Genomic DNA, 27,276 nt, shown 5'->3' with positions numbered 1-27,276 from the left:
TTCATCATAAGGGTGTTAGTCTTTTATGTTTGTGTAGAACTTATATGGAGTTTAAAAGAAACCTGTAGAAGCCTCTGGTTGTAGAAGCCTGGGGCCAGCCTGTGAAGTGTGCTCAAATGGTATCATATTCCCCACAAAAGCTTGATCTTGGGTGTCAGTCTAACACTGACACATGCACTTAACTTAACAAACTGTTCATTGCAGCATCTACTGAGGGAAAAGTAACAACATGAAACATTTTTAAAATAAATTATTTTCTTTCTTTACTGGTGTATGTATGTAAGTCTTTATTTGTTTCAGTTCAAAAAATCAAAAGTGGAATATCACTCTCCTTCAGTAAAGTTTTTCTTTGGTTTAGCCATTATGTTATTAGCAGGTACTGAGAAGTGTACACGCCAATAAACAACAGATGCATTTATACAGGGTTATTTGTAAATACCTTTCAGGTTTCAGAAGATGACAATGGAAAAACTACTTGACATTCAGAAAATAATGACACACATAACTGGATAAAGCATCTCTCCAAGTTTCAATTCATAATACTCAGTGTAGCATACCAATTGAGGTGATACAGTGGTTAGCACACTGGACTCTCATTCGGATGACAACGGTTCAAACGTGCATCTGGCTATCCTCATTTAGGGCATCTATGATTTCCCTGGATTGCTTCAGGCAAATGTTTGGATGGTTCCTTCGAAAGAGTGTGGCTGATTCCTTCTCCACCCTCCCTAATCCGATCTTGTGCTCTGTCTCTAATGACCTCATTGTCGATGGGACATTAAACACTAATCTCCTCCTCCTCTTCCCAATGTGGCCTAGTCGAAGAGGGCAGCAATAAGCAGGAGGCATATCAAATACAGTATATAATGCAGCATCGGCAGAGAAGGCAGAGCGTGTGCAGAAGTCACTCATTGGGAGGTGCCAGAAGTCAACAACACATGCAAGCAGGGAACTGCAGGTACCACAATCAACTGTCTGCTGCTTTACACACAAGTGTGATCACCTTAATGCCAAAATGCTTCAGCACCTGATGAGCATGTTTCCCATTGTGACTCCTCTTCTTCAGTAGCAATGATGTTTACCTGACTTCACTCCATGTGATTTCTTTTTATGGGGTTATTTCAAATATTGTGTGACTTTTCTGCCACTGCCATTTCATTTGGAAGAGTTTCTAAGAAGAATAATTAATGGAGAGACAGATATTGACTGTGTCATTTTGGATTGTGTATGCCAACATTTGGATTATCATATAGACATTTGCTGTGTCAGAAATGATGCTGCTACCGAGCACCTTGTAAAGTGTGTTAAAACCCACAGAGATCCTCTATCCACTCATTTGTGTCTATTTTCTGTACTTTTTGTAGCTTTCACACAGTTCTTTTCTGAGACTTGGGAGGTATTTGCGAATAACCTCGTACGATTAAAGAGAGTCTAAATTTTGTGGCAGAATGTTTTATTATTGTTGCTGCTGGTTGCACATTCCTGCCTGTTAGGATATGACCAAAAAACAAACATTTTGCAATATAACTGGAAGTCAGCAACATCAAATATTGGGGAGAGCATTTCTTTCTTGTAAACAGTTATTGTGACCTAGCATAGCTGACATACTTCTCTGGAGAGTAATCAAACAGTTCAAAATCGAGCCAGTATTTCTCGTACAGTCTTTCAACTTGTGCCTTTGTCAGCTGCGAGAAGTACCTCCTCTCAGCCTCCGCCCCACCCCCTACAGCTGCTCTGTGCCTCCACTGTGGCTTTACGAGGCCCCACAGTCCTGCTCTGCGGAGGGCAAACTCCTGGTCACGCACCAGTGTCTCCACTTTAGCCACCACATCGTATTTCAGGAGGCACGGAGTGCAGTACAAGTAGTAGGGGATCCAGTGGTCATCGGCCCGCTGTGAAAGGTCAGTGTCCAGGAGGTACCTGTACAGCAATAATGATGCAGCTCTAAGCAAATATTTTCTAGCAAACAAGTCATTGCATTTGTTTACGTAAACAATTTGTGCAATTTATTCATAACAGCTTTTAACTACAGCACCAGTGATTAGGGTCATTATATAAATAATGCTAAAAGTTATTTTTTTTTAAAATAGAGTCATTAATGCATGTGTGAAGTTTCAAACAATTCTGATAGCTGAACTGAATTGGACTGTTAAAATGGAGTCTGTGCAAGACATTCACTACAAGCAACATACTTTAACTGAATTCTTGGTTGTATAAATAGAAACCATAGTCAACATCCACAAACATTTGTGTGATAAGGAGCAGTTGATAGGAGGGCTATTGGGCAACGGATGAAGAGAGTTAAAGTGTCAGAAAGTGCAGAAAATTGTACTGCTTTCAACATGGTGAATCTTGCAGATGTACCATCTGAAATCAGAAAAAAGGAGAAATTCAAGGATGCTCCCACTGCTGGCAAAGTCAGGATGACAGACTTTTGGGATGTGATGGCGTTATTCTTTTGAACGTGTTGCTAAAAGGATCAACAATTAATTCAGAGGCATATGTGAAGACTCTGAACAAACTAGAGAACTGTTTTTGATGTGTTGGTCTGACAAGAATAAAAAAGAAATGTGCAAGCCACTGCCAGGAAGTATTGGAATATTTTGTTGTTAATTCAGAAATTTTTCCTCGGATTTAAATTCACATCTAGTGCACCTCTCAAGGCCTGCATGCCATACTTCAGCATAAAAGTGTTTTTTTTTTTCTGAAAAGAGATGTTACTGACAAAAGTATCCCCACACTGCTTTTAAATGACCAACAGGGTTGCAGGAATAAGTCCAAAGTGTTTGTTGAAAGGCATTCGCTCTCTCCAATCCCAGCTCTCAGTATAGAACAATGTGTTCCTTTCTCTCTTTATCTCTCTCCTACTGGTTTCTGGAGTCTGCCCGATCACTGATCAATTGCCATGACCCTTCTGAATGGCTAGTGGTTAGCTGAAGACTACAAGGTATGTCAAACTTTAGCCAAAATTGGACAATATAGACAACTTTAACCTCTTAAATAATCCGTTTTTCTTGTTGTTTCCCCTGTATGCACCCAAATTTTGACAACTCCATGGGTGCCAGACCAAATATCTTGCTCCAGAGGGACAGTCTCACCTGTGCAAAAGTCTCAGAACCCAGGAATATGTCGCTAAATTGGTTGTTGCTTCAACCACCACATTTCCCAGACCTGGCACTCAAATTTCCATTTGTTTGGGTGACTTAAGGATTCTCTGCATAGGACATACTTTGTAAATTATGAGAGTGTAATTTGTGCAGTAGAAACATCATTATGAGAACAATATGACAACTTTTGTCAAAAGGGAATATACACTCATACATAACACTGGTGTAAGACCATAGAACACAATGGAGACTACGTAAAAAAAAGCACACACCAAACAAATGTTGAATGATACAAATCTAAGAATATATTCTGAGAAAAAAATTGTGGGACATAATTTATTGAGTGACCCTTGTGCTCTCATATTCACTGCCAAATTATCTCTTTGAGAAATCATTTACAGCTATATCTGTATTCTGCGAGCCACACTACGATGTGTAGCAGAGGGTATGTCTGGCATATCATTATTTCCCTCCTTACCTATTCCATTTGCAAATGGTGCATGGGAATAAGAACTGGCAGTAAACATCCATATGAGCTTTAACTGCTCTGAAGTTCTCATCATAGGCAGTTTATGTGATGTATGTCCCTGTCCAAGTCTTTCTCAATTTTGACAGTAAGTCACTCCATGATACAAAACATGTCTTTTGTAGTGATCATCACTAGAGTTTGTAGAGCGTCTCCATAATTCTCTTGTGCTTACTAAATAATAATGTGATCAAATATACCACTTTTTGTTGGATCTTCTCTATGTATTCTGTTAAATCAACCAAGTAATGGCCCGTAACTGATAAGTAATACTCAAGAATCAATTGAATGAGTGAATGAAATACATGTCATTAAGAATCTCCCCATGAATTCAGTCCTGCATCTGCTTTCTCTACTATTTGTATTTCCAGTTGAGATCATTCCCAGATATTCACACATTACTATTTCCACCAGTCTGTCACCATTAGTGTAACCATACAGTAGTAGACTTCTTTGTCCACCTATGCACAACTTATGTTCAGGGTCAACTGCCTGACCCTGCCCCAGTCATCAATCCTCTGCAGCTCACCACAGTCTCCTGGCATTGAGACCAAACTAACACATGATGGCATTATCTGTAAACAGCATCATAGAGTTTTTGGCATTATGCACTAAGTGACATGTATACTGTAAACTAAAACAAACCGTGTAACTCTTCCTTGGTGTAGCTCAAAATTTCCTTTGCACCTGTCAATTTCATTTAATTGAGAACACTGAGAAGAACAGTTTCCAAGCTATTCTTAGTAACAGAGGATTAGGTGCAATCTGCTGATTTAGTTTTCTTTCCCTTTTTTTTAATTTTTATTTTTTTTTTATTTTTTCACAATTCAGAACTTTACAGTCTTCTGAATGAACAGTATAAATATTAACCCTACACAAGCTGACTCTCATGAAAAGGAATATTTATGAATATAAAGGCAAAGGTTAACTTGGCAGTGTGCTATACCTGTACAGCATTTCCCCACTGCTGCCTGTTTCTCGGCATAGGTCCTTCAGCAGAAATGAGGATGTTTTTTGTTTTGATGAGTCTAGTTGTAGTACATGTGGTGCTTGAGTAGTAAGCATTTTATGTTGCATTTAGATGACGTTATTAGCAATGGAGCACAGTGTCAAATTGGAAAAGGATGGGGGAGGAAAATAAGCCACAGCTTTTTCAAAAGCCACACGCAGACATTTATGTTAACTGATTTGGAGAAACTATATAAAAACCATAATCTGGATGACTGGATGGGGATTTGAACATAGCCCATCCAAAACATGAGTTCAGTGTTTTCTAGTTCTCAAGCTCTTAAATAGAATTATGACCTAGATTACTTACTTCATCTTTGCACAGTAACACAGTTATTAAATGGAATCTGGTTGATGAAATATAAACAGTACTGTCATTGACTGGATCTCACTACACTACAAGATCCAAAAGATGGTAGATATCAACTGCCAGCACAGTGCTGAATTCCTCGACTTCCTGGGGTTGTTCAATACAGTTCCATACTGTCATCTAATGAACTAACTGTGAATGTGTAGAATATCAGACCAGCTGTGTGAGAATAGTAACTTTGGACATAGCCCAAGTTAGTGTTATAGGAACATTACTTTTTACAAAATAGAAGGTGTTTATTTTAACTTGAGACAACTAAATATGTCAAAAACAAAGCATCATACTAATAAAATGTTCTAGATGAAAAGTTGATATTACTAAAGAGAATAACAGTTTGTGTTACAACTGGCCACCTCCTACCCACCCCTCCTGTGGGCAAGGGGTCCATTTTGTGTTTTCAAATGGGAATCCTCATTTTTATCGCATATTTGAATTCCACACCAAAAAAGACTTATGGCTTACTCAGACCATTGTTTCCCATCCATAGTAGATGGCACTGTAATCATAAATATCAAGTATGCCTGTTTTTGCAATTAAGAACCAATGCATTTGACTCTACATTTCATTTGCAACGTAAATGTAAACCTTTGTGTACTAACAGTAGATATTTATGTTCAAAAATTACTTTAAAGCTGGAAATTTGATTGTGCAGTACAATATGATTGTGGTTTGTATTCTCTCAGTAGCCTCATTGCAGCTAACATGGGAGTTACAGCAGTTGGATAGGAGCACACACTGAAATGAATCACTCTGATGGCAAGGTTTGAGGGTGGCCCCCAACAAAGAACATTCTGATGGTTTGGAGACTCACCTAACTCAACCCTGCAGGGAACAGAAAACTGTATTACAAACAGGTAGCTTATTTTCCAGAGATTTCAAGGTATAACCATATCATTTGCACTGCACATTCACATTTTCAACTACTCAAGTAATGTCTGAATATCAGTAGCAACCATTAAATCACAAAGCTTTACATTTACATCCTAAATGAAATACAGAGTTAGTATTGGTTCTTAATTGCAAAAGAAAATACACCTGATATTTGTCAATTAGAGCACTATCTGCCATGAATGGGAAACAATGGTTTGAGTAAACTGTACATATTTTTTGACATAGAACTCAAATATGCAATAAAAATGGGGGGGGGGGGGGGGGGGGTGCTATTTGAAAACACAATGTTGACTCCATCCGCACAGGAGGGGGTCATTATTAGGAGGTGGGCAGCTGCAGCACAGACAGGTATTCTCTTTATTAATAGTAACTTCTCCCCTAGAACACTTTTTCTTATGCGATGCATTATTTTCCAGGTATTTAGCTGCCTCAGGTTGAAACAAACACCCTGTATATGTAAATGGTATAGTGGATTGGCAGTTGATCCTCAACATAAAAAATGTGCTTTGTGCATAAATAGGCAGAGTGACCATTATTGTATGATTACACAATCGCATAACAATCACTGGAAGCAATCACTTCCATTAAATGTTTGGGAGAATGTGTATGGTGCAGTTTAAATTTGAACAATCACATAAAACTGATCACAGGATGCCAGACTGAGAGTCATCTATAAACATGTCAGCTTGCAAAACCTTACAAAACCTGGATCCTACATGCAACTGAAGAAAAGTAACTCAACATAGGAATTACATGCATCTAGTTTTTATACCGTTGCAAGTTTGGATGGTTGATTTGAAAACAAAAGCTTTGTAGTCGTATGCACAAACTGAAATCCATGCAAGGTTCCTGTCTTCATCCAAGTGGAAGTTGTAGTCTTGTGAAAATGATTAAATATTTTTGAAACACCCTGTATAATGTACCTCTATGTATTGCTGTCATTTGAACTGAAAATTAAGATTCGATTAATTAGAGTGCACAGAGAGGTATTTAAATAACTATTCTACTCATCATCTGTATGTGAATGGAACACATAGAAATCATAATATTTGGTGCAATGGAAATATCTTCTGCCATAAACTCCAAAGAGATTTGCAGAATATGGATGTACGTGTAGAGTACACATGTGTGTCCAAGTCTTCCGTGACGGCATACACGAATAAAACTTTCTCAGTTTTCAAGCTGCATCAGTTTGAATAAAATGCTGGAGCATTTGAGGATTTTATTCGAATTGATGTTCCTTGAAAACTGAGAATGTTTTATTTTAGAGTACACATAGCTTTACAGCCCTAGTGCCACTTAACAACTGGTATCTCAAAAGTCTGTTATTATAAAACATTTTGTACCATAATGTTATTAGAATTAAGAATCAAATAACCTTACAAATTCCTCAAATGTTGGTTCAATGCCAACAGGCTCTGGTAGTGCAGCATCTCTCATGTACTGCCCTGGTTTCAGTAGTCTCATAGTTTTAGTTGAGTTTCCTCCATGTCGGTAACGGGCTACTATTTGTCTTCCATAGCGCAGGTAGTAATGTTTCGTTCCATGCTCAGCACCAGTTTGCATATTCTCAAGTTTATCACGATAAGCAGACAGAATTCTTGAGAATGGATGACGAACAACTAACAACTTTAGTGTTGTCAAGAATGCCTGTGGATAAATATGCAATTAGTTTATTCATAGTGTAGTTGATGTTTATGTGAACAGAAAAAAGAAAATCAGTCAAAGAACTCATATGAATAAAACAAAAAAACAAGGTAATATGTTAGGTTCCTCAAGGAAGAACAGAAATATTCCACAAAAAGGCAGCTAGATTATGAATATTGAGAAATTTCATGCATAATTGTATTAAACATAATCTGTAGTTTGATATGACATGCATACTGTAAACCAGTTACATATACTCATCACTAGTGTCCATAATAATTACTGTATTACCTTTGAGATTTTCATTGTGATGTGCACTACAAAAAGTAGTAACAAGATTCATTGAAAATAATCAGTGTTCTAAATTATAATACGGACAGATGAAGAGTCTACTCATCAAGAGAGAATACATACACTAATGGAAAAAATAATCACAACACCATAATTTAATTAATGCAGACTAATGAAATTTCAGGCATACATTTGTCTAGGTAACATATGCAGTGATTAACACTGCAAGATCATAGGCTGATGTAAGCAAGAGATAAGCAATTGCAAATGTGAAATGCTGATATATTAACAACAGGTGTAATCACCAGAATGTTGAATGCAAGCATTCCAACATGCATGCATTGTGTTGCACAAGTGGCAAAAATCTCAGTTTGTGGGATGGAGTTCCATGCCTGTTGCACTTGACTGGTCAATACAGAGATGGTTAATGCTGTTTGTGCATGACACAGGAGTGATGTCCCATATGTGCTCAATCAGAGACAGATCTGGTGATCAAGCAGGCCAAGGTGACATGTCAACACTCTGTAGAGAATATTGGGTTACAATAGTGGTATATGTGTGAGTGTTATCCTGTTGGAAAACACTAACTGGAATACAGTTCATGAATGGCAGCACAACAGTTTGAAACACCAGATTGGCATATAAATTTGCACTCAGAGTGTGTGGGATAACCATAAGAGAGCTCCTACTGACATACACAATTGCACCCCTGACCATAACTCCAGCTATAGGTCCAGTCTGTCAGACAAGCAGACAGATTGGTTGCCTACCCTCAACTGGCCTCCTAATCTACATACAATCAGGACTGGCATCAAAGCAGAACCAGTTTTCATCAGAAAACATAACAGAGTTCCATCCCGCCCTCCAATGACCTCTTGCTTGACACTGTTGAGGTCATAATAAGCAGTGGTTTTAGGTCTGTGGAATACATGCTACAGGGTGTCTGGGTCAGAGACGTTCTTGAAGTAACCGATTTGTCACTGTTGTGCCAACTGCTGCTCGAATTGCTGACACAAATGCAGTACAATGCACCAGAGCCATATGCTCAACATGATTAGAGAGAGAGAGAGAGAGAGAGAGAGAGAGAGGAATTGTCTCATTAGCGAAACAATGGGAAGAGACTGCTATTTGTTGTTACTTAGACTGCTGCTTTCTTTGATAATGATCAACAAGAACCAAATAATAGACTTTGTATGATAGAAGATGTTCTGAACGAGAGTTTAGCGAAAATCTTTGCAGACGCCTCTTTAGTACATTACATTCTGCACGGAAATTAGAGTCATCTTAGATTTAAAAATCTAGTCAATTGCCGTGTTTCATTTCTGACTGTATCACTATTACGCATAAGAATAATACAATATAAACATGACATGATATGTATATTCTTCCACGTTTGTGGTTGTCTCACTCTAGTTTCGTAGTTTATTAGGCAGACAGAATTTAAATGAGATAGCAGCAAACACAAAAGAATATGTGGAAAAATTTTTATATTCATATTATTCTTATGGTGAAGAGAATACTGCCTGTGATTCACAATTCATAAAAGTTCCTATTAGCAACCCAACCATCTCTTCTCACAGGTAGGGATAAATTCAGAACATAGAGGTGGCCATATTGACAAACATCCCTAACAGTCTTGCCAGTCGGATTTTCATAGTACATTGAAATGCTGCAACATTTGAAGATGAACAATATGGAATTTGTATTCATTTTGATGGATAATGTATGAAAATGCAGTGATCGAAACTCGGGGCGGAGGAAAAAAAGCTCGTCTTCCACCTTTTTTAAAAATTTATTTACTGACACAGAGGTTTTGGCGCCAGTATTTATCTTTGTGCCTGCGAAGCATGCCTGTGTAGCGCTATATATATTCGACAGCAGAAGTTAGTTGTGACACTCCCCCACCCTCGAGTGCCTTGACGTCACCCTCGACCGTCGCCTCTCCTGGACCCTCCATCTCCGCACAATCCAAGCCAAGGCACACTCCCAACTCCATCTCCTCAAGCCATACTCCACACCTATAAATCCCTCATCCGCCCTATCCTTTGTTATGCCCAGCCGGCCTGGATCTCCGTCCCCCCTACCTTTTATAAATCCCTTCAAATCCTTGAACGCCATGCTCTCCGCCTTGCCTATTGCATCTGTCTCCCCTCCCCCACACAGATCCTGTACTATCTCATTCCGTTCCCCCACCTCCTCCTTTTCCTTGAAAGGATACGGATCCTGTACACCTCCCGTAAACTCGACCCTCCTCACCCACTTGTCTCGCCCATCCTCTCCCACCCCCACCGGCTGCCGCGCCTGTGTTCCCACGTCCCACCTGGTCTCCATCTCTCCACCCTCATTACCCTCTCCCAAGGTGGCTTCCGCCAGCTCCCCCTCCCTGATGATGTCCTCCTCCCCTCTATCTACCCCTCCTTTCAACTTTGATCCTCCCCTCCCACTTCCTGTGTCTTTTCCTTTTGGCACCCTCCCTCCCTTCTCTCTCCTTCCCCACCCCCTTCCTCCACCCCTCTTCCCCCGGGCTTCCCCTCACCCTTCCTCTCTCCGCCCTATCTCCCCTGACATTCGCGCGCCGGAGATCAATGCCTCATGTTTCTGTGTGTGCCGTCGTTTGTGCTTAAGTGGTTCAGTGTTATTCGTTTTGTGCACCTATGTTCGCGTGTTACAATTTTCATCTATATGTGTGTGCAACTGTCTGAACAAATTTTATCTTGGACTCTACGCCCGTGAATGGCTCCATGTATTTTAAAAAGTGTTGCATCATCATCATCATCATTTAAGACTGATTATGCCTTTCAGCATAGCCCCCCTTATAAAATTTCTCCATGATCCCCTATTCAGTGCTAACATTAGTGCCTCTTCTGCTATTAAGCCTATTACTTCAAAATCATTCTTAAGTGAATCCAGGTACCTTCTCCTTGGTCTGTCCCGACTCCTCCTACCCTCTACTGCTGAACCCATGAGTCTCTTGGGTAACCTTGCTTCTCCCATGTATGTAACATGACCCCGCCATCGACGCCTGTTCGCCCTGACTGCTACATCTATAGAGTTCATTCCCAGTTTTTCTTTGATTTCCTCATTGTGGACACCCTCCTGCCATTGTTCCCCATCTACTAGTACCGGCAATCATCCTAGATACTTTCATATCTGTAACCTCAACCTTGTTGATAAGGTAACCTGAATCCACCCAGCTTTTGCTCCCATACAACAAAGTTGGTCGAAAGATTGAACAGTGCACAGAAAACTTAGTCTTGGTACTGACATCTTTCTTGCAGAAGAGAGTAGATCGTAGCTGAGCGCTCACTGCATTAGCTTTCCTACACCTCACTTCCAGTTCTTTCACTATGTTGCCATCCTGTGAGAATATGCATCCCAAGTACTTGAAACCGTCCACCTGTTCTAACTTTGTTCCTCCTATTTGGCAATCAATCCGTTTATATTTCTTTCCCACTGACATTACTTTCCTTTTGGAGATGCTAATCTCCAAACCATAGTCCTTACATTTCTGATCTAGCTCTGAAATATTACTTTGCAAACTTTCAATCGAATCTGCCATCACAACTAAGTCATCCACATATGTAAGACTGCTTATTTTGTGTTCACATATCTTAATCTCATCCAGCCAGTCTATTGTTTGCAACATATGATCCATAAATAATATGAACAACAGTGGAGACAGGTTGCAGCCTTTTCTTACCCCTGAAACTACTCTGAACCATGAACTCAATTTACCGTCAACTCTTACTGCTGCCTGACTATCCATGTAAAGACCTTTAATTGCTTGCTAAAGTTTGCCTCCTATCCCATAATCTCGTAGAATAGACAAAAACTTCCTCCTAGGAACCTGGTCATATGCCTTTTCTAGATCTATAAAGCATAGATACAATTCCTTGTTCCACTCACAACACTTCTCCATTATTTGCCGTAAGCTAAAGATCTGGTCCTGACAACCTCTAAGAGGCCTAAACCCACACAGCTTTTCATACAATTTGTCCTCAACTAATACTCACACTTTCCTTTCAACAATACCTGAGAAGATTTTACCCACAATGCTGATTAAAGAGATACCTCTGTAATTGTTACAATCTTTTCTGTTTCCATGTTTAAAGATTGGTGTGATTACTGCTTTTGTCCAGTCTGATGGAACCTGTCCCAGGCCAATTCAGTTATCCTGTGTAGCCATTTAAGACCCTGACATTCCACTGTATTTGATGAGTTCCGACTTAATTTCGTCCACCCCAGCTGCTTTATTGCACTGCAATCTATTGACCATTTTCTCCACTTCCTCAAAGGTGATCCTATTTCCGTCATCATTCCTATCCCATTCTACCTCGAAATCTGAAACATTACTGATCATATTTTCATCTACATTGAGCAACTCTTCAAAATATTCCCTCCATCTGCCAAAGGCATCCACAGGATTCACCAGCAGTTTTCCTGACCTGTCCAAAATACTTGTCATCTCCTTCTTACCTCCCTTTCGAAGACTGCTAATTATACTCCAGAATGGTTTTCCAGCAGCTTGACCCATAGTCTCCAACCTGTTTCCAAAGTCTTCCCAAGATTTCTTCTTGGATGCTGCAATTATCTGTTTAGTTTTGTTTCTTCAACATAACTCTGTCTACCTGAGTTCTAGTATGTAGCCATTTTTGGTACGCCTTCTTTTTCCTTTTACAGGCTGCCTTGATTGTGTCATTCCACCAAGCTGTTTGCTTCATCCTACTTTTACACACTACTGTTCCAAGACACTCTTTAGCCACTTCTAGTACTGCGTCCCTGTACCTTGTCCATTTCTTTTCCAATGACTGGAATTGACTACATTCAACTAACTGGTACCTTTCTGAGATCGCTGTTATGTACTTGTGCCTGATTTCCTTATCCTGCAGTTTCTCCACTCTTATCCTACTACATATGGACTTGACCTCCTGCACTTTCGGCCTCACAATCCCAATTTCACTGCAGATTAAATAATGATCAGTGTCATCAAAGAATCCCCTGAATACACGTGTGTCCCTCACAGACTTCCTGAATTCCTGGTCTGTTATTATATAGTCAATGACAGATCTAGTTCCCATGACTTCCCAAGTATACCGGTGAATGTTCTTATGTTTAAAAAAGGAGTTTGTGATTACTAAGCCCATACTGGCACAGAAATCCAAGAGTTGTTTCCCGTTCCATATACTCTCCAAATTTACCCGTAACCTTTTCATACCCTTCTGTTCGATTTCCAATCCTGGCATTAAAATCCCCCATGAGCAGAACACTGTCCTTGTCCTTTATTCTAACAACTACATCACTGAGTGCCTCATAAAAACTATCCATCTTATCTTGATCTGTCCCTTCACAATGCGAATATACTGACACAATCTTAATTTTCTTGATGGACACTGTAAATCTATCCACATCAGTCGTTCATTTACATACCTTATTGAAACTACACTGGGTTCCATTTCTTTCCTGATGTAAAGCCCTACACCCCATTGTGCTATTTCTGCTTTGACTCCTTACAGGTAGACCTGGTATTCTCCCACTTCCTCTTCTTTCTCACCCCTTACCCGAATGTCACTAACAGCTAAAACGTTCAGCCTCATCTTACTTGCAGCCTCTGACAGCTCTACCTTCTTCCCACGGTAGCCCCCATTGATATTAATAGCTCCCCTTCTCATTACCATTTGTTTGCCAAGACGTATCTTAGGAGTCCCTGGTTTGTCAGTTAGAGATGGGACTCCGTCACCTTGGAAGAGGTCCGAGGCATTTTGAATGTTGCCAGCATCATATTTAAAGTACCAGGGAAGCAGCAGGTTGCTAGCCTTACTTGTCTCATGTCCCATTGAGTTTTACCCCTAACGGCTGAGGGACTAACCGGCGGATTTGGTAGTCTTTGGCGTATGAGCACAAAGGTGACCACGACTCAGAATATGTCCGAGATGCCCAGCCTTATTCCAAAGTAACTGGTGTCCCGACTGTCGGGACTACTTACTTGGCCACTCATACGTTGCCCGTGGTTCATGAACTAGGACATGACTACAGGAACCCACACCATGAAAAGTGTTTGTCTCCATTTATATGTCCACCGTATTTTTTTCTCTAATTGTCTTAATTTGTATCTTTTGTGTTTCTCTGAGGCCAAAGAGCGGCGTAGTATGCTGCTGCTGGCCTGCCTGTAAACAGGTTTAAAATAACATAAAATATTAGTTGTGTCAGCACCTACCAACATTTTTCAGAACTTCCGCTTACTTTGCACTCGATTCTAAGCCGCAGGTGGTTTTTTGGATTACAAAAACTGGAAAAAAAAGTGCGGCTTAGATTCGAGTAAATACGGTAGCTTCTTGTAGACCTATTACACAACCTCTTTCAAACTCAGTGAGGTGCTGATAATGGCGTCTTTGTCTCCTTAAAGGCATTCTTGACTAACATCAACTCATACACGTCTAATCTTGAAGGTAACTACCTAATGCTCATGACTATCACGGTGCACATTTAAAGGCTCATATGTATTCTCATAATGGTGCCTTCAGCACCATTCTTACGTGACTGGCATGAAATCTGAATAGACATCATCTGTCAGATGGATACACACACCTACCAACTTTTTTTTATGCCACACAACTCCTTTGTTGTGTTGCAACTTTTTTCCATGACTGTATATATGATTTGGAAGTGCATAAGCTTTTGGAGCCAGTGGCTATTCTAGGTGTGGTGAGCAAAATTCCAGACATAATGGACCTCATTTCAGAGTATGATGTTAGGAAGTCATAATCTTGTTGAAGCAGCAGATTAATGCATTCTAGGCTTGGACAGTATTGAGTAACAAGAGATATTTTTGGCCACAATCAGTAGCACTAGGGTTGGATGTGATAGCCTGGGAATCTGCTGCCATTTACCTCTCTCATTGTTCATTGTTTATCTGTAATGCCCACTAAAGAACTGTTTTCAGGGAAAAGAGAAAGGTTCAGCAGATGGAAGGAAGATTAGGTGCAGCTGGATAATGATGTGGCACTATTAGCTGAAAATGGTGATCTGTAGCTATCTAAAGGAACTGAAGATGAACCTTAAACATATAAATACAATAGTGATTCACAAAAAAGATTTTTGTACCAGCAGTGGTTTAACTACTTGGGATGCAAGACACACAATGATATGTCTTCTGAAGAAACAGTGAAGACAGGAACAATAAGGCAAAAATATATGTCTGTCTGCAATCAACACTGCTGCTTGTAGTGCACATAAAAGGAATCACTAGTAAGAAATACTTTTAATTGTATTTTTAATTTCTTATTTGGCTCATGGGAAGTTATTGAAGACTTCTGCTACTTTATTCCGGGACAGTGTATATTGCAGTTTATCTGGAAAATATTTCTATTAGAAGGGATAAAAACTGCTGATGAACACTGGGAAGTGAGTGTAAGGATTCTGAGACCGTTTAAGAGGCTTTTGTAAGAGGTGGTGCTCTTTGAAATCAGTGTGGCAACATAATGCAGGTGAGTGTAACAGTGAAGCTGTTGTGTGTTTAATTCTGCTTGTCTTTATGCTGATTTCTTTTACACATGGACTAACTTTGGATGAGTCTCAGGCAACCCAGACTGAAGATATTTTCTCATTTATTAACTGTTTTATGTGGTCAGGGAATTTGGAAATGGCTGTCCAATAGAATGGCCTAATCATTGTTAAGTCAAGAAAAAGTCACAAACCAATTAGAATTTGAATTAGAGGATACAGACATTGAACTGTTTCATTTATTATGGGCTGTATTAATAAGAATGACTGTGACTGACAATCTAAATGAAAATGTTACAATTTCTGTGCCAATCTTAAGAGTGCATGTTATTGACTACTTATATCAATGGCTACTCCAGCACCATCAGGTGGAAGGCGTCTTTTATATGACTACTGTTAAAAGCACTGGTGATACCTTGCAGCAACATGAGAGGTGGTCGGGAGATGAGATGCAGCTAGCACTGATTCCTTTGATTCCCACCTTGCCACATGGGGCAACTTCATCGGTGGGTTATCTGGATAGAGGCCATACTAACACAAGGGGTTGAACAAAACTATGGAAACACCATGGCTTGAACATAGATGCAGATTCTAGCCAAACCTGCAGGTTGTGCTGTTGTATTTGACCATTAACTGCACCTGTGTAATGCACTCTCTATGTTTCAAGTGGCAGTTGTGGTCAGAACTGTGTTCTGTGTAGCTGTGAGTGCATTATGCAAAGCTGAGACAATTTGAATGTAGTCAAATTGTTGGTGTTTGTGTAGTGGGTGCTTCCGTAACCAAGATAACCAAAGTGTTTGGTATTTCAAGAGGCACAGCATCAAAGAATGATACCACATACAAGGAAAGCGGTGAAACATCATCCACTAAGTCAGAATGCAGAAGTGTGTTGATTAGTCACCACAGATGGTCTTTGAAGAGAATTGTGATAAAAATAAGAGGAGAACAGCAAATGTCGCTGTAGAACTGAATGTTGCACACATGAAGTCAGCACAAAAGCAACACGAAGGGTACTCCACAAGCAAGGAATTGCAGAGAAAGCTGGAACTCCAAAACCACTCATCAGTGATACAAATGCACGTAATAGGGAAATGTGATGCTGGAGTCATAAAACCTGGAGTGTGGAGCAATGGAAGAAAGTTTCCAGCTTCTGGTCAAGTTCACACCTGGCAAACACCATCCTAATTCCATGATGCAGGCTGCTTACTATCAAGAGCAAGTCATGGTGGCACTTCTGTGACGATGTGGAAGCCATATTGTGGTATTCCTTTGGCCCCATGGTTACTCTGGAAGCTCATATTACTGCCAATGATTGTGTGACCATTTGTGCTGATCAGTTCCATCCCATCATACAATGTTCGTTCCCCAGTGGTGACACTGTGTTCCAAGATGAAAGGACTCCTGTTCACACAGCTTGAATCAGCCAGGACTGGTTTTGTGAGCACAAGGATGAACTGTCACATCTCCCACCAAGTGAGATGGCACAGTGGTTAGCACACTGGACTTGCGTTCGGACAGTTCAGACCCACATCCACCCATCCCAATTCAGGTAATTTCTCTAAATCACTTCAGGTAAATGCCAGGTGGTTTCTGTGAAAGGGCACAGCCAAACTCCTTCCCCATCCTTCCCTAATCCAATGGGACCAATGACCTTGCTGTTTAGTCTTCTTTCCAAAATCAACCAATAACATCTCCCCTGGCCACTGCAGTCACCAGATCTCAATATTATAGAGCCTGTATGTTCTTCTTTAGAGAGAAGTTTGCGTTATTGTTACCACCTTTATCATCAAAAATGAATTTACCACCATTCCTTGAAAACCACACAGGACCTGTATTTATTCCGTCCAAGATAACTGGAAGCTGTTTTTAATACCAACTGTTACCTTACACAATTTTAGGGGTGATTACGAGTTGTGTTTTTGTAATTTCCATTATTTTTGTCGACCCCTTGATGGTTCCTGAAAACAGACTGACCTGGTCTTGCAACAGTACCTTCCTGTTTTGATACTTTGAATGGCTGAAAGTAAGGGAAAACTACTGTCATTATATTTTCCAAGGGCATACGGCTGAACTGCATGGGTTACTGATGCAGGCATCCTCTTGGTTAAAATATTCTAGCGGTAGTTCCCCATTTGGATCTCCTGATTACTCAGAAGGATATCATAATGGGAAACAATATCTTCTGTTGAAACTTCCTGGCAGATTAAAACTGTGTGCCCAACCGAGACTCGAACTCAGGACCTTTGCCTTTCGCGGGCAAGTGATCTTTACTTCTGCCAGTATCTCATCTCCTATCTTCCAAACTTTACAGAAGCTCTCCTGCAAAACTTGCAGAACTAGCACTCCTGAAAGAAATGATATTGCAGAGACATGGCTTAGCCACAGCCTGGGGGATGTTTCCAGAATGAGTTTGGAAGGTAGGAGACGAGATACTGGCAGAAGTAAAGCTGTGAGTACTGGGCGTGAGTCGTGCTTCGGTAGCTCAGATGGTAGAGCACTTGCCCGCGAAAGGCAAAGGTCCCGAGTTCGAGTCTCGGTCGGGCACTCAGTTTTAATCTGCCAGGAAGTTTCATATCAGCACTCACTCCGCTTCAGAGTGAAAATCTCATTCTGAATATCTTCTGTTCTATATTTATGACTATGGAACGTTTCATCCTTTACTCAGGCAGGTAGGCAAGAGAATGTAAAATGAGAAATCCATAGGGTGAAGTCTGAATTGGTGGGAATTATTGAAGTATAGTGGGAGGAAGTTCAGGTGAGTACAGGTTTAACACCTCACAATCTAATGGGTGTAATGCAAGAGTAGATATAATGAATAAGAAAACTGGAACACAAAATCCTGTTAACAGTACAGTGGACACTTCATTGCAGCCAAGATAAAGACAAGGCCAAGACTCACAACAATTGTACACGTTTACATGCCTACTAGCTCTGCAGATGATGGGGTAATTGCAAGAATAATGAAAAGAAAGTTTTTCAGATAGCTGAGGGAGGTACAATTTTAATTCTCGTGAGGAGCTGGAATTTGATAGGAAAATGAAGAAATGTAAAAATAGTAGACCATTTAAATTTCATTGTTAACACTTTGTATAACAATCATGAAAGTTGGATCAACATGTGGAAGATAAGATACCTGGAGACATCTGAACATGTCAGATAGATTGTATGAAGGTTGGAACATTAATAGTGGCAGCTCTTTATTTACAAATTATAAAAAATAGATAAGTGTTTCAGAATTGTACTGTCCTTTGAAGTAGTCACCAGCATTGTGGACAACCTGCTGCCAGCATTGTGGACAACCTGCTGCCAGCAATGTGGAAGTTGTGCAAGTTGTGTTGAAACTTTGAGTGGAGCGGTCTATTGCCATATGACTCTCTGTAACAGTTTTGAAGTGAATGCCATGAGGTATTTCCTTCAATTTCGAAAACAAGTTGAAGCCACAATTGCCTAAGTCCAGGCAGTGAGGTGGTGTTGCAACACTTCCCAGCCAGTCGCATCAATTGAACAAATCGGTCACAATTTGGGCCCTTTGTGCCTGAGCACTGTCAGCAAAATGACAGGCAGGTCCTGCAGAAAAAATGTCATCTTCTTTCTCTGTGCTGGATGCAGACTATTTTCTACAAATGGACAACTTACAGAAAGAAGTGACAACACTTTCTGTAGGACTCACTCATTATTTTGAAGGACAATGCTTGAGCGCATATGGCTCGTGTTGAGCAATTTGTTCAATCAGTGGAACTGGCTAGAAAGGATTGGACCACTATTACACTTGCTAGACTTAAGCCTCTGTGACTGCAACTTGTTTCCTGAATTAAAGGAATCATATGGCAACAGATTACTCAATTTGAACTATTTACACAGCTGGCAGTGCTAAGAGTATCCTACAGTTCCCACATCATTGGCAATGGGTTGTACACAAAGCTGTTGACTACTTTTAAGAGCTGTAAAACTCTGAAATGTGTATCTATTTGGTATAAGTTGTAAAATAAATAGTTGCCACCAGTAAAGTTTCCATCCTTGTATAATCATATGACAGATATTTAGAAAGAAGATTTTAAACTGAAAAACATTTCCATTAGCTGATTTGACTGAGACCATTATTTATTGATTATGAACTTCAGAGTAAGACTGAAGGCAATGGTCTTGCCGCAGTGGATACACCATTTCCCGTGAGATCACCAAAGTTAAGCACTGTCAGGTGTGGTCGGCGCTTGGACGGGTGACCGTCCAGGCCGCCGTGCACTGTTGCCATTTTTCGGGGTGCGCTCAGCCTCGTGATGCCAATTGAGGAGCTACTCGACTGAATAGCAGCGGCTTCGGTCAAGAAAACCATCTTACGAACAGGAGAGTGGTGTGCTGACCCCACGCCCCTCCTATCCGCATCCTCCACCGAGGATGACACGGGGGTCGGATGGTCCCGGTAGGCCACTCATGGCCTGACGACAGAGTGCTTTAGAGTAAAACTGCAGAAATTGCAGAAAGATAGAGCAGCAAAAAATTCAACATGGCATTTTCTATCAGGAAATAAAATTCTAGAAAAAACTGCCCAAGGAGATGAAAAAGAGTGCTAAAATATATCTGTCTGAAAAAATAGTTAAAATATTCCTCATAAGCAATGCATATGACACAATTAAGCATTACTAGGAGGGCTCAAGTGTAGTGGATAATAATGAAAAGAGACAACTACAACACCCTGTTACGTTACAGTAAATGATTACAATGTGACTATTTTACAAAAGCATCATGTATCAAGATGATATTGCATGATAGTAATTCTCCTCATTCTCTTGCTTTTAACATCTCCAATGGAGTAGACCATTCAATAGAGGAGACGGGCATGATAATGCCCAAAGACATAAGGTGATCTGGTTCTAGTTTGACTTGCTCTCATAAACCTATGGGAACAGGGTGACACAAACATTGGGGACATGCCATCAGTTTCATTGTGACGTGAGCCTTTCCAAAAAGAGAGAGGAATATTCCAAGCAGAGCACATCCAGTAACTGGTGTGGAACTTGATCCAAAACCAGATGCACTTCATAAGAAGAAGTGAACCCAAAAATTTTGGAGGTGTCTAACCCAAATAAGTTTTCAGTGCTGGCATCATTCACTACTGGAAAGGAAGGTCAAACAACTACTTTGTGCACTACATAAGTAGAAAACTTTCCCAATACGGATATTTGTTTTTTGTTGTTACTCACCAACCGACGAGATAAGTGGGACAACACCAGTGATCCAATATCCTCATAGGTATGAGAATTTAACAAAATCAGTGCTACACCTGCATCTATTTGCACATTCAAAATATTGTCCACCACACACACTTCAATGTAGAGTTTTCACTTGGAAAACACTGTTCACACCCATATTCATTTCTGGTGAAGGAGGCTGAGAGTTGCATACAGAAGTGATATGTCTTTTTTTGTACAGTGGTTACACATTGTCTAATGCTTTGGTCATGCGGACTGCTCATGTTGAACAAAACAATAGTTCAACAGATGGAGCAGTGTTCAATATAACTGTGAGAGAGGAATTTTGACATTGTAAAGCACATTTGCAGACATTTCTGTCAGGGGTCAGGCATATTATAGCATCACGAACCATTGAATCTGCGTACGAGTACCAGTGGACCTCAGTAACAAACTGGTGATGATGGCTAAATCCACAAAGTTCCTTTGCATGAGCTCTGTATGACTGTTGTGGCCACTCTTGACAATGGTAGAACTGAACATGAGCAGCAATAGTATAAGTATGTTTGAAATGACAATTAGAGAGCAATTGGCATATTTCATCAAAAGATAGACTGGCAGGTTCCTGAAGAGGAGCCAGCTGACACAAAAGGTGATAAACATGAGGAAAAATCCATGATAAAAACACAACCATACACAAAGTGAGGTTGGTGGCTCGAAAAGTTAGAAAAATCTTACAAAAGGCATTTTTCGTGTGTATCTCAGTATTATGCACAATCGTCATATGGAGGAAATAGTAGGGGTTGCACCAATGGTGGTGCAAGCTGCCAAACTGTTTAGTGCTACTGAGAGAACCTGCTACCAGTTAGTGAGAGCTCAGTGTTTTTAACAAGAGACTGAAGAATGATGTATAGACACAGTACCAGGAGTAACACCAATAAAGTTTTGTTCTGCTTCCATATGAAGAGATCCACAATAACACTGAATGTAGTATAGAACACTACAAAATCTGAATTATAGAACAACCAAAACATAGACCCATAGGTGAGCATTCAATAAGCAAGTAAACATAACGGAGGCCGAGGGCCCGTTGTGCCGGCCATTGTGCTGCACTCATTGTGCCATCTGGTCCAGATTGTGAGGCAACCTAAGTGGGCCACGGAGGCACTCTTATTGTGTGCTGTTTGATTATGTGTGCTGACACTATAGGGTTACAACAGCCAATAAGTTTTCTTTCTTTTGTGCATGTTTATGGGTAACTCAGTGCTTCTGCTTCCTCATTAGTTATTGCCTTTGTCTCTTTAATTTACTTTTGTATTCTGTGTGTATGAATGTTTTGAGCTATTTATTTTCACTGTAATGTGATGGAAAATCCTATATCATTGTAAGTTGATCCCTGAATGAATAAAACACATCAAATTAAGGAGATGGGACCTTGGCAAAATGAAAGAACCAGAGTTTTGTTAAGAGCATAAGAGGGACAATTAACTAGCCATTAACTGAAATGTTAGAAAACAAATGAGGAACGCGGATAGTGAAAGTGGGATGGCAATAATTAGACAAAAAGACAGGGCACAGTGGAAGTCTTTGGATCATATATGAGGTACTGAATGTAACTGGCAAAAGATGAAAAATATAAGAATGAAACAAACGAAGGAGCAATGAAAATACAGACTACTAAAAATTTATTGTAAAAAAGTGCTAAATGGCAACACAGGAATAACTAGAGGAGAAACATGGATGGTTATGGAATGGATAAATGCCACCTACAGGAAATTAAGAAACCTCTGGAGAACTGAGAAGCAGGTGTATGAATATCAATGAGCCCAAATGGCAAGCCATTTATAAGAAAAGAAGGGGGAGGCTGAAAGGTGGAAGGAATATATACAGAAGGTCTACACAGAGAAAGTGAACTTTATGACAGTATTATGGAAGACAAGAGGAAGTAAATGGAAATGAGATAAGAAATACGTTACTGTGAGAAGAATTTGACATAGTGCTGAAAGATCTAAGACAAAACAAAGCAACTGAGGTAGATGACTGTTTGAAAAATAAATCTGTGTATATAAATCTAATAATATATTCCAATTAAATTAAGAGATGCTGAGACAATGATGAGACAGTAAAATTTGTGGCTGAATTTTGTTATTTGCACAGCAAAACTACTGACAGTGACAAAGCACAGAGGATATAATGTAGAGACTTGCAATGGCAAGGAATGTTTCTGAAAAAGAGAAATTTGTTAATATAAAACAATGGAAAATTCAGGAAGGAATAATGACAGTGCTATGAAATGGATAGTTGCTACCCACCAGATAGCGGAGTTGCTGAGTTGCAGATAGGCACAACAAAAAGACTGTCAAAGAAATAAGTTTTTGGCCAAAAAGGCCCTCAGTGGGATCACACACACACCACCAGATAACGGAGTTGCTGAGTTGCAGATAGGCACAACCACAACAAAAAGACTGTCAAAGAAATAAGCTTTTGGCCAAAAAGGCCTTCAGTGGGATTAGACAAAAACACACACACACACACACACACACACACACACACACACACAAACGAGATTGTGGTCCTGTAAACAATTTAAGTCTGAATGTATAGGGGTGTAAAAGATATGTAAAGAACACAAACAACACATTATCAGACCTAACACATTGAAGCACAGCCACTTGCATTCAAAGCAGCTTCCAGTTGTCTCAGAATGTCTTGTATGGTTTTCCAGGGAATCTTATGCCATTCTTCCTGCAAAATAGTGTCAAGTTCAGGTAACAATGATTGAGATGGATAACAATCAGAAACCCATCTCTCCAAAGTAGACAACTAAGGCTGAATGATATTGAAATTGTGTGATTGTGGTAGCCATGGGAAGGAGATCCAACAATTTATCCTCGTGTTCATAGAACCATGCCTGGATGATGCAAGTTGTGCAACAGGGGCCCTGTCATCCTATAATACAGCATCACCATTGGGGAACAAACAATGTACCATGGGATGGACCTGATCAGCCAAAATGGTCACATAATTCTTGGCAGTACTAAGATTTTAAAGAGTAACCATGGACCCTGTGGAATACCAGGAAATGGATACACAAATCATCATTTTACCTCTGCTGTGTTTCACTCTTGGCATGCAAACATTTGTGAAAGAAGACTCAGATGATCAAATGTCATTTTGCCACTGCTCCATATTCCAGGTTTTGTGGCTTGGGCACAAAACCTGTCATGAGCATTTGCATCACTGATGAGTGGTTTTGGAATTCCAGCTTGCACTATAGTTCCTTACTTGTGGAGCTCCTTTCAAGTTGCTTTTGTGCTGATAGGGTGTGCGAGTGTGGCATTCAGTTCTTTTGTGATATCTATAGCTGTAGTCTGTAGTTGTAATTTTGTCATAGTCCTCTTCAATAACTGTCTGTCATGTCCACTCAACACACACTGTCATCCATGTCGTGACTTAGCAAATGATGTTTTTTCACTTTCCCTGTATGTGATATAAATCTTCAATACAGTGCCTCTGGAAACACCAGAAACTTTGACTACCTAGGTTACAGAAGCATATGGGCACCAACAGTTTGACCACATTCAGATTAACTTAGCTACAATATAATGCACTCACAAAGACTCAGAACACTTTTCTGACCACTGACATTTTGGATGCATTGAGGACACTGCAAGGTGCTGTCCATAGTTGCAGTAGCTATGCCAAGGTGAAGAGACTTGCACAGGATAGAGCAACATTGAGAGCTGCATCAAACCAATCTTCAGACTGAAGACAACAGTATGCTGACAACAATGATGATGATGACAGTGACATAATATACCTATCAATGCTGTGGTTAATTCTGAATGCTTTTTGCCGTCTTGCTTGGTGCTACAAGAAGTTGGCAGTGTTTTACACAAAGAAATTAATCTAAAATATATTTTCCACAATGGTGTCACTGTTAAGAATTGATTTGAAAAATATTATAATATTATGAGGTTGAACCATGGAGCTTGCCAGAAATCTAATGGTAAGAAAATAAAGTAAACATTTAAATGTAGATATAATTCAGAAAGACCTTTTCAGCATCTTCATACTCCAGCTCTGGGTAAGCTTCCCGGGCAATTTCACTTAGTTGCCTGTGACTTTTCACTATCTGCTCCTCCGAATATCCAGCCAATACGCACAAGTGGTATAACCATGTTGTGGATGCTGCTTTGTATAAGGGACACCACGATATATTGTGTTTCCTGAAAAATAAAAAGGCCCTACAAGAATAATTTTCTGAAGTATCCAAGATTACATCTACACAAATTTGTTAGTATGAACATGATTAAACACTTGCTACATCACAGCACTTTGTATTCTATCAAAATTTTATAGTTTAGAAAATATTATTACTCAAATATGTTGTTGTAAGAAATGCAAGAATGTACAAGTTGGAGAGCGTTAACTTTTCAAATACTCATTATTAACATTTTGTAGCCCTGATTTTGTTGTATCCAAAAATATATACTGTTACCAGGAAAACATTAAATATTTTCAATATAAGACTTGGTTACTAGAATATTGTGAGCCTAAATATTTGTTTCTAAGACAGAAACTAATATTAACATGATTTAAACATAACCAGCTGATAGTTAAAAAGAGTCATCAATTGTCTTTAGAATACCTGTCATCATTAACAATATGTAATTAGTCTGTACTGTAACATTTCATAAATTATTTGTACAAAATTTCCAATGTGCAGCTTTAAATAGGCATTGTAGACAAGGGCTGTCATTCTTAGCTAGTGATTCACAGCTAGTCTGCACTGGTCACTCTTCATACGTTATGAATTAATTGTCAAAATAGTGGTGGAACATACTTAATTGCAACTCATATAAATAGCTTGAAAATTAGTTTTATTCTTCAAAGGAATTTTCTTACATTGCTTTGTGAAGAATCTGCAGCTTTTTGGCAATACTATTTTCCATTGTCATCAGAAACCGTCAGACTATCACTTGCAAGTTTAGCACTGGTGTATGTGATATCCAGTATACAAGCTTCCAGTATACATGCTTCCGCCGTTTGCCGATAGGTGGCGACAACGGTAATTAGCAGTCGAAAGAAATAAATCACAGATGTCAGATGGTTAGCTTGGACCTTGGTCAACATAACCTTATTCAAACATTAGTCAATTTGTGACTGCATCATAAAGTTGTTCTTGATTGAAAATGTCAGTTTACGAGCCTAATTCTCATCATTTGTGGGAGGTGTTACTGTTTTGTTTCAATATGAAGAAAACAGTGGCTGAGTCATCAAATGCTCTCAAGTACACATGGTAAGGATGCTTTTAGTGAAAGAATGTGTCATGAGTGGTTTCAACACTTCAAGAACGGTGGTTTTGACATCGTAGACTGGCATAGTGGTTAAAGAGAGACTGTTTTTGAAGATGCAGAATCAGAGACATTGCTGAGTGAAGACTCATGTCAAACTCAAGAAGAAATGGTATGATACTCAAGAAGAATTGACACAATTAGTGGGAGTGACACAGCAAGCCATTTTAAAATGTCTCAAAGCTATGGGCATGATTCAGAAAGAAGAAACTTGGTTCCCGTGTTAGCTGAAACCAAGAGACGTTGAACGGCATTTGTGTGTTTGTGAACAGTTGCTCCAGAGGCAAAAACAGAAGTGATTTCTACATTGCATTGTGACCAGGGATGAAAAATGGGTTCATTATGATAACCCTAAATGCAAAAAATTATGGGGATATAACGGCCATGCTACCACGTTGACGGCCAAACTGATTATTTCATGGCTCCAAGATCATGCTCTGCATTTTGTGTGACCAGATTGGCGTAGTTTACTATGAGGTGTTAAAACCAAGTGAAACAATCACAGGTGCTTGTTATCAAATGCAATTAATGCATTTGAACAGAGCATTAAGAGGCAAACAGCCACAATACAGTGAGAGGTCCGACAAAGTGATTTTGCAGCATGACAACGCTCAACCTCACGTTGCAAAAGAGGTCAAAACGTACTTGGAAATGTTAAGTCCTACCCCACCCGCTGTATTCTCCAGACATTGCTCCCTCTGACTATCACCTGTTTAGATCAATGGCGCGTGGTCTGGCTGACCAACACTTCTGATCTCATGAAGAAGTAACAAATTGGATCGATTCATGGATCGCTTCAAAAGATGAACAATTTTTTCGTTGTAGTAGTAGTAGTAGTAGCTTTATTGATTCGTATATCTCTTTTTACAAGGATATAGGACATGTCAAAGTATTTATGAGTTAGGACAATTTAAAATAAGATATTAATGTATATGTATATTGGTTCTGATAAGTGTTTTACTAAATTTTTTGATCTGTTTGAAGTATGTGTTATCTCTACTCTTTGTACCCTATCTGCTAGATATGATAGAAACCAGTTATTAGCTACCCCTCTTATTCCCAATGATTATAATTTATTTAATAGAATCTTGACCACAAGCAAAGGCCTTAAAAAGATCCAAAAATATGCCTGTGACACACTCATCTTTGTTAAGAGCATTAAGTACAATCTTTGTGAATTCTATTATGACTGACTATGTATTTTTGCCACTTCGGAAATGAAACTGTGATTCGCTTAAAAGATTGTATTTATTCAGGTAATTCATTAATCTGTCTTTCATAATTGCTTCTATTATTTTTGAGAATGGTGACAGCAGGGAAATAGGCTTGTATTTTCTATGTATTCTGCATTATCTTCCTTAAGCAAAGGTACAACTCTTGCCTATTTTAA

At 39.6% G+C, this 27,276-nt stretch overlaps 1 protein-coding gene across 2 annotated transcripts in view; it reads right to left on the bottom strand.

Annotated features, from left to right (window-relative positions):
* Window positions 1-889: 889 nt before the first annotated feature.
* LOC126284742 (carbohydrate sulfotransferase 8-like) overlaps window positions 890-27,276 on the bottom strand; it is an 88,034-nt gene continuing 61,647 nt past the window's right edge. Inside the window, exons 4-6 of one of the 2 annotated variants that reach the window (XM_049983883.1) lie at window positions 24,587-24,776; window positions 7,281-7,552; window positions 890-1,920 (exon numbers count right to left, since the gene is read on the bottom strand). In XM_049983883.1, the coding sequence (XP_049839840.1) occupies window positions 1,581-1,920; window positions 7,281-7,552; window positions 24,587-24,776 (802 nt within the window). In that variant the 3' untranslated portion in view covers window positions 890-1,580. The remainder of the gene's footprint in view (window positions 1,921-7,280; window positions 7,553-24,586; window positions 24,777-27,276) is intronic. The other variant, XM_049983884.1, reaches the window with a different exon arrangement.

This window comes from Schistocerca gregaria, chromosome 8 (assembly GCF_023897955.1).
Source record: "Schistocerca gregaria isolate iqSchGreg1 chromosome 8, iqSchGreg1.2, whole genome shotgun sequence".
Lineage (NCBI taxonomy): Eukaryota > Metazoa > Arthropoda > Insecta > Orthoptera > Acrididae > Schistocerca > Schistocerca gregaria.
Note: the sequence above shows the minus strand (reverse complement) of the source record. Positions and strands in the feature narration are given on the sequence as shown.